Raw genomic sequence first — 9,230 nt, forward strand, 5'->3', positions numbered from 1 at the left:
TACTTCATCGTTCTTCCATTTGCTGAAGATACTCTTCATTCAACATCAAGTGTCATAGTCTTTTCTGATGTCCATTTTAGTCCTTTCTTTTAAATGACCTTTTTCTTTCTTCATGTATGAAGTATTTGATGTCTTCCACAACTCATCTGGTCTTTCATCATTAGTGTTCAGTGTGTAAATCCATTCTTGAGATGGTCTCTAAATTTAGGTGTTTGGAGCTCCTGTAGTGTAGTGCCTAAGGCACTTGACTGCTAACCAGAAGGCTGGCTGTTCAAAGCCTCCAGCCACTCCTTGGAAGAAAGATGGGGCAATGTACTTCTGTAGTAATGCTGCCTTTGAAACCCAAGGAGGGGTCGCAATGAAACAGGCCCGCCTCCATGACACATAACAACAACAACAACAACAACAACAACATACTCAAGATCATACTTTGCCTCTTGGCCTTATTTTAATTTTCTTCAGTTCATCTAGAACTGCTATGAGTAACTGTTGGTGTGTTCTGCATTTGGCCTGTGACCTTGGTATAACTGATGATATTGCCCTTCTCTGTTGCCTCTTTCCACATATATAGTTGATTTTATTCCTATGTATTTCATCTGCAAGGCCCATGTATATAGTTGCTTTTGTTGGAGAAATGTATTTGCAATGAATAAGTCATTGCTTTTCCACATTTCTATCATGAAGTCTCTGATTTTGTTTCTGTCACCAAAGCCATATTTTCCAATCATCAATCATTCTTTCTTGTTTTCAGCTTTCATATTCTAATCACTTATTATTTAATATCAATGCATCTTTATGATGTTTGGTCTATTTCAGACTGCACTTATTGGTAAAAATATTCAATTTCTCTTGTTTAATTGACGTGGGAATTTGAATAATAATTGTGTTAACTAGACTTCTTGTATGCATATACATCTATCACTAATGGCATTGTACTTCAGGATAAATTGCAAAATGTTTTTGAAGATGAATGTGTATTCCTGGCATAGTAGACCTGGTCTGTATGATTGTGTGATTCAAAATGACTAGATTTAGTACATTTAACTTCACTTATGCCTAGGATACATGTCTTCAAGCATTCTTTCTCATTTTTGACAACTTTGGATTTCCCTAGATTCATACTTCTTGCATTTCTCCATATTCTGAATATTAATGGATGTTTGCAGCTCTTTTTTCTCATTTTAAGTTGTGCCACATTAGTTCATGAAGGTCAAGAAAGCTTTATTCTATCTTTGTTATTAAGGTTGATTCAGCTTTGAGGAGGTACCTCTGTTACATTCACATTTTGAGTGCCTTCCAACCAGGGCTCATCTTTTGGCATGATAATCAGTGTTCCACTCCTATTCATAAAGTTTTTCCTGGCCAGGTTTTTCTCTCAGAGTTGGCAACCTGTTCCTTCTTTCTAGTGGAATATCAGCTGAAACCATACACTGTGGGCGACCTTATTGGTATTTGAAATACTATTGATAATAGCTTCCAACATCCCAGTGACACAACTCATCACAGTACAATAAACTGAAAGATGCACGTTAGTAGGTAACTCTAACATATCTATGTGGATTCTTCTTTGAGGATGATTGTTGTTGTTAGCTGTCTAGTTGGCCCCTAAACATGGTATTGAGTCATTGTCATCAATAGGTTTTTTCCTGGTCTGGTTTTTATAAGTAGGTTGCCCTGCTTTTCTGCCTGGTTTGTCGTAATCTGGATGCCCCATTGAAATCTGTTCAGCATCACAGCAACATGGAGCCTCCATTGACAGACAAATGGTAGCCACAGTTAGGCCTTGGCCAGCAATTGAACCCAGATCTTCCTTGTAAAACATGAGAATTCTACCAGTGAACTGGCTTCATGAGGGTGATTAAAACTCTAAACCCTCATCGAGTCAATTTCATAATGCCTTTAGGGGACAGAGTAGAACTGTCCATTAGACTTTCTAAGGCTGTAATCTTTACAGAAGCAAAACCTAAACTAACCTATTGCTCTTAAGATAATTCCAACTTACAGTGCTTGTAGAGTAGAACTATACTATAGGGTGTCTAAGGCTGTAATCTTTATGGAAGCTCACTGCCTCATCTTACTCCCATGGAGCAACTATTGGGTTCAAAGCACTGACCTTTTGGTTAGTAGCCCATTGCTTTAATCACAGTGCCACCACAGCTCTCCCACTGAGTGTAGTTAGGAACTGATATTCTTGGTTACCTGTGCATGTGTAGTAGAGCTTTTTTCTTACAAATGTGGACCAAGTAGAGCAAACCAGCTGCTTATGTCTCATAAGCAATTGCCTGGGATGTAGCTTCTGCCACATATAGTTGGGTCAGAAGGAGAAATGTTGGCAGCATCTTCTCCAGGAGATTTTGAAGCTCTAAAAAGGAGCTGGCTACAGAGGGAGTTGTGTTTTTTCAGTGTATCCGCAATGAGTATGTTGTTTTTGTCTTGCTGAGCTGTGATAGAAAGGGAGAAAGGAGAAGAAGGAATAATCTCTGGATCAAATGCCAAGATTAATACTGTTATTACTAAAATTTAGTAAATATCCTTGCAGATATTTTCTCAGAGATACTAAGTGGGTGTTTGTTAAAAATATTTTATGTGTTTTGGTAGAGGTTACACAGTAGTATAGGTTCTAATTGAACAGTTTATACGCAAGTTGTTCAGTGACAAAAGGAGCTCTGGTGATGCTGTAGTTCAGCTGCTGAGCAGCTCTGTGGGAGAAAGATGTTTGTTGTTGTTGTTGTTAATGTGCTGTCGAGTCAGACCTGACTCATAGCGACCCCTCCTTGGGTTTCCGAGGCAGTATCACTACAGAAGTAGGATTGCCCCATCTTCCTTCTGAGGAGTGGCTGGTGGGTTTGAACCACCAGCCTTCTGGTTAGCAGTCAAGTGCTTTAGCCACTATGCTACCAGAGCATCTGGAGAAAGATGAGGCAGTCTTTTTTGTAAAGATCACAGCCTTGAGCAGTTCTCCTTTGTCTTCTAGGGGTGCTGTGACTCAGAATCGACTCCACGGCAGTGGGTGTGGTTTGGGCTTTGCTTCTGTGTAGAATGACAGCCTTGGAGACCCTGTGGTTCAGTTCCACTCTGTCTTCTAGGGGTGCTGTGACTCCGAATGAACTCTCCAGCAGTGGATTTGGTTTGGACTTTGATTCTAGAAAGATAAGCTTTGGAAAGTTAATGGGGGCAGTTTTATTCTGTCACATAGTGTCACTGTGAGTCAAAATCTATTCAATTACAGGCATAATACCGATTGTATAAAGTGAAGCATGACAAAATAGGAGTTCCTTTGGCATTAGATGTTTGCATTTTAGTTTTCTGGGAAGTGAGTCACACACTGAGAAAAAAATCAGAAGATTTATTATAGTATGTAGTAATCTTAGAGGTTTTTCTTTTTATTTTCTGTGACTTTTGTTCCCAGATGGAAGTATAGTTGATTCAAATAAGTGACTTTACTTAAATGAATGTATGGGATTTGACCAGTATTTTATGTATGAACTCATGTTTGTGGTTTGGTTGGGAGGTTGCAAATTTAAGTTGTTTAGTCTAAGAAATTTTACTGTTTGCTAAGAGGTGGGCAATCTCCTCCCATAATGATACTGCCTTGGAAACCCAAGGTGGGGTCACTATCAGTCAGATCTGACTTGATGGCACTGTTTTGTTTTTTGTTTTTGTTTTTAGAGGTGGGTACTATAGGAGTATGTGTCAATATTTTTTAAACATATTTATTATGAATTTTTAAATGGTATAATTTTTAAAATTGACTGATTTATTTTCTATTTTTTCAGCATTATCTGCATATCAGAGATACTACAATTTACATTCTGAGTACTGGAAGGTTTGTATGTATTTCCATACCAATTTTCTTACCCTTTTGTGAGGAAGATTATCTTAAAAAGGAGTTACATGTTCTTTTAATAAATGACAGAAATGTAAATTTGGAGGGGCACATGGACAGGGGAAAAATTTCTTTTCGTATAAGCCATTTTGTGTTTTGTATTTTGTTCTTGGTTTCCTTTTCATACTTCACTGACAAGCAAATAGAATCAAAACAAAAACAAAAATTACTGTTTTTTAAGTTTGTATCTGGGAGTAAAGGAGAAATGGATGGGGGCCCTTAAAGGTGGATGAGTATAAAGCCAAAGCCAAAGGGTCAATGGGAAAGTTTCAATAAAATCCTTACTTGTTATAGTTTATCTATTTAGTGCCCTAAAGAGAACTAAATCCCTCTGAATGAAGAACTGTGTATATTGATGTTTTAGCTCAGTTTAAGTTATGTATAGGTACATTTGTTAGTAGATTTATCTTTCATGGAATACAAACTTTTACATATGACACAAGTATTTAGTTTTCTCTGCAATGATTAGCAAAATTATTTGCTACAAACTAATTTTAGGTTGTAATTATATAATCCATAGTATCATACTTAATAACTTCTATGAAGATTGCTGTTGTTGTTGTTAGGTGCTGTGGACTTGGCTCCAACTCATAGGAACCCTATGTACGGTGCCATCCTCACAATCCTTGCTATACCTGAGCCCATTGCTGCAACCACAGTTTCAGTCCATGTAGTTGAGGGTTTTTACTGACCCTCTACTTCACCAGGCATTTTATCTTTCTCCAGGGAATGATCTCTTTGACAACATGACCAAAGTAGGTGAGATGAAGTCTGGCCATTCTCACTTTAAAGGAGCATTTCCAGCTGTACTTCATCCAGGGCAGATTTGTTTGTTCTTCTGGCATTCCCTGGTATTTTCAGTGTTATTAATCAGCACCATAACTCAAAGCATCAACTCTTCTTTGATCTTCCTTAATCACTGTCAAGCTTTCACAGGCATATGGGTCCATTAAAAATACTATGGCTTGCATAGGTGCACCTTAGTCTCTTCTTTTTTTTTCCTTAGAGGATACCCACATTATATCATATATTTGATAAGAGACTTACATTCAGAATATATAAAGAACTCTTATAACTCAACAATAAAGGGACATATTACCAAACTATAAAATGGGCAAAGGATTTGAATTGTACCATTGGGAGATGTACAACAAATAAAAACCACAGTGAGATTACAGTCACTGTTGTTAGCTGCCATTGAGTCCATGCACAGTGGGATTGGAGTACTGTGATTATAGGATTTTCATGAGCTGATTTCAGAAGGAGATTGACAGGCCTTTCTTCTTCTTCTGTTTTAGTCTGAAAGCTCCACTAAAATCTGTTCAGCACCACAAATCACACAGCCTTCCACTGACAAACGGTGGTAGTTGTGCTTGAGATGCATTGGCTAGGAATAGAACTCAAGTATCCTGTATAGAAGCTGAGAAGTCTACTACTAAACCATCACTGCCACATAGGATGTTGTTCTTTGGTGCGAACAAGTCAGCTTCAACACATAGTGACCCCTGTGTGCAGCAGAACAAAACACTGCCCAATCCTGTGCCAGCCACCACAATCTTTGCTATACCTGAGCCCATCATTGCAGCCACTATGTCACTCCATCCTGTTGAGAGCCTTTATTTTTCAGTGACCCTCCACTTTACTAAGCATGATACCCTTCTCCAGGGAATGTCCCTTTTGACAACATGACTGAAGTAGGTGAGACGAAGTCTGGCCATTCTCGTTTCCAAGGAACTGTCTGGCTGCACATCTTTGTGGACAGACTTGTTAATTCTTCTAGCAGTCCATGGTACTTTGAAGATTCTTTGCCAACACTAGAACTCAGAAGCATCAACTCTTCTTCGGACTTACTTCTTCATTTTCTAGCTTTCATGTGTATATGAGACTGTTTAAAATACTATGGCATGCGTTATGTGCACCTTAGTCTTCAAAGAGACATCTTTGCTTTTCAGCACCTTAAAGAAGTTTACAGTAGATTTTCCCAGGGGTGTATGTCGTCTGATGTCTTGAGTGTTGCTTCTATTGGTGTTGATTGTGGACCCAAGTAATATGAAATCTTTGACAAGTTCAGTCTTTTTTGCATTTGTTGTGATGCTGCTTATTGGTCCAGTTGTGAGATTTTAATTTTCTTTTTGTTGAAGTGTAATGTATACTGCAAGTTGTAATCTTTAATCTTCATCAGTAAGTGCTTCAAGTCATCCTGACTTTAACAAGCAAAGTTGTGTTGTCTGCATATCGCAGGTTGTTAACAGGTCTTCCTTCAACCCTGATGCCACATTCCTCTTCCTATAGTCCATCTTCTTGGATTATTTGCTGAGGATACACATTGAATAAGTATGGTGAAAGTTACAGCTCTGGCCACACCCTCCCTGATTTTAAACCATGCAGTATTTCCTTATTCTGTTTGAATGACAGCCTCCTGATCTATGTACATGTTCCTTGTAAGCATAACGATGTGTTCTGGAATTGCCATTCTTCTCAGGGTTGTCTGTAATTTGTTATGATCCACACAGTCGAATGCTTTTGCATAGTCAATACAATACAGTAAACATCTTTCTGCTGTTCTTTGCTTTAAGCCAGTATTCAACTCGTATCAGCAGTGATATCTCTCATTCCACATTCTCTTCTGAATCCTGTTTGCATTTCTGCAAGTTCTCTGTCAGTGTGTTGCTGCAATCATTTTTTAATTTCTTCAGCAAAATTTTACTTGTGTGTGATATTGTTCAGTAATTTCCATCTTCTGTGGGATCACCTTTCTTTGAAATAGGTACAAATGTGGTCTCCTGCAGTCAATTGGCCAGGTAGTTGTCTTCAAAATTACTTGTCATAGATGAGTAAATGTTTCCAGTGTGGCATCCATTTGCCTGAAGAATTTCAGTGGGTGGTCTGTGAATTTCAAATTCCTTCATTGCAGCTTTGACTTCTTCCTTCATTTCCATTGGTTCTTGATCATATACCATCTCCTGAAATAGATGAATATCAACCAGTATTTTTTTTTGTACAGAAATTCTGTATATTCCTTCCATCTTCTTTTGACACTTCCTGGGTCATTCAGTGTTTTGCCCTGGAATCGTTCAGTATTGCAAATCAGGGTTTGAATTTTTTCTTCGTTTCTTTCAGCTTGAGAAATGTGGAGGGTGTTCTTTTTATTTTCTAACTCCGAGTCTTTGCACATTTCCTTATAATAATTGAGCTGCTCTTTGAAATCTGTTTAGCTCTCCTGTCTTATAATTTTTTCCATTTGCTTTACCTACTCTCCATTCAGAAGCAAGTTTCAGAAGTCTCTTCTGACATCCACTGTGGACTTTTCTTTATTTCCTGTCTTTTAAATTGCCTTTTGCTTTTTCTTGGATGATGTTCTTGATGTCATTCCACAAGTCACCTAATTTTTGGTCATTGATGTCCATGTATCAAATCTATTCTTTGATGGTCTCTAAGTTTGGGTAGGATATAATCAAGGTTATATTTTGGCACCTCTGGACTTGTTTTAATTGTATTCAAGTTCAACTTGAAGTTGCATATGAGCAGTTTGATGGTTTGTTCCACAGTCAGTTGCTCATCTTGTTTTGGCTGAATGTATTGAGTTTCTGCCTCTTTTCTACAGATGTAGTTGATCTGATTCTTGTATATTGCAGCTAGTGAGGTCCACACATACAGCTGCCATTTATAGTGTTGAAAAAATATATTTCAAACTCACTGGCCTTGAAAAGTTCTGTCATACAGTCTGCAATGTCATTTCTGTCACCAAGGCCATAAATTTTCACCTACTACTGGTGATTCTTTTTTGTTTTTACCTTTCACAGGTCCAATCACCAGTAATAATCAATATATCTTGATTGCATGTTTGGACATTTCAGAATGCAAAAGTTGGTGAAAATCTTCAGTTTCCTCATCTTTGGCTTTAGTGGTTCATATGTAAGTTTGAATAATAGTAGCGTTAACTCGTGTTCCTTTTGGATGTATGGATATTATCCTATCACTGACAGCAGTGTACTTCAGGATAGATCTTGAAACTTTTTTTTGTGACATGTATGCCACACCATTCCCGTTCAGTTTTTTGTTCCTGGCATATAGATCATATGACTGTCTGATTCAAAATGGTTAAAACCAATCCATTTCAGCTCACCAGTGCCTGTGATACTTATCTTTATGCTTTACATTTCATTTTTGACAACTTCCAATTTTCCTACATTTGGGCTTAATACATTCCATGGTGATTATTAATGGAATTTTTCAGTTGTTTTTCCTCATTTTCATTTGTGCCCATCAGCAAATGGAAGTTTGATTCTATTTTGAGGAGGCAGCTCTTCCCCTGTCATATGTTGAGTGCCTTCTGCCCTGAGGATTTCATTTTCTGCCCTTGTATCAGATAATGTTTCAGGGTATTCATAAAGTTTTCCAGTAATATAACAGACAGTGTTTCACTGCTATTCTTTAGGTTTACCAGGACTAATTTTTCCAGAAGTGGGTGGCCCTGTCCTTCTCAGTGTGTCTTTGTTTGGAAGCTCTGCTCAAACTTGTCTAACATGGGTGACCCTTCTTGTTTTTGAAACACCAGTGGCATAGCCTCCAGTCTCACAGCAGCATGTAAGCCACCTAGTGTGACATACTGACAGGCAAGTCAATGAGCATTAGCAATAGGTAATACTAAGTGGAAACTTTTGTTTAGCTACAAACATTGTAAACTCATGTGGTGATGATTCATCCAAATTAAAAAAAACAAAACAAAACCAAAAACCCTTTTGTTTTTGTAGCTTGTGCATTACTGGGATTTAAAGAAATATATATTTTTTTAAAAAAGATGAAAGCTACTTATTTTAAAAACATGTATACATTTATTTTGTTAGCTTTATTTACATAACTTATATACTATACACCATACCATATGTTGTTGTTGTTGTTGTTATGTGCCTTCGAGTCGGCCCTGACTCATAGTTGATTGTAATTCATAGTATATATATAGTTTTTATTGGCTGAATTTTTGGAAGTAAATTGCCAGGCTTTTCTTACTAGAAACCTGTGGATGATTTCAAACTGCCATCCTTTTCATTAGCAACTGAGTGTGTGTAAACACTAGGTGCCACTAGGGTCTCCAGTATAGTATATGATACACTATTGTAATATACTCTACAATTCAGTTATGTATAGTCTGCAGCTAGTTATTGAGCATCCGTCACCTGAATTTTAGAACGTCTTCATCACATCACATCCAAACATACTACTTTTCTGTTCTTAATTTTTTACTCCCATACCTGTAGCCTTAAACAGTCATTACTGTATTTTTGTTTCTCCCAAAAAGAAATAGAAATATTATTCTTAATATTTAACATAAATGGAATCATAT

At 37.4% G+C, this 9,230-nt stretch overlaps 1 protein-coding gene across 1 annotated transcript in view; it reads left to right on the forward strand.

Moving 5' to 3' along the window:
- The window catches only part of LOC103211795 (histone demethylase UTY-like), a 398,135-nt gene that overhangs the window by 111,819 nt on the left and 277,086 nt on the right, over nt 1–9,230 (forward strand). The window contains 1 exon segment of the mRNA XM_042783269.1: nt 3,777–3,826. Within this exon segment, the coding sequence (XP_042639203.1) occupies nt 3,777–3,826 (50 nt within the window).

This window comes from Orycteropus afer, unplaced genomic scaffold (assembly GCF_000298275.1).
Source record: "Orycteropus afer afer isolate SDZICR_OR568_19922 unplaced genomic scaffold, OryAfe1.0 scaffold00794, whole genome shotgun sequence".
NCBI lineage: Eukaryota > Metazoa > Chordata > Mammalia > Tubulidentata > Orycteropodidae > Orycteropus > Orycteropus afer.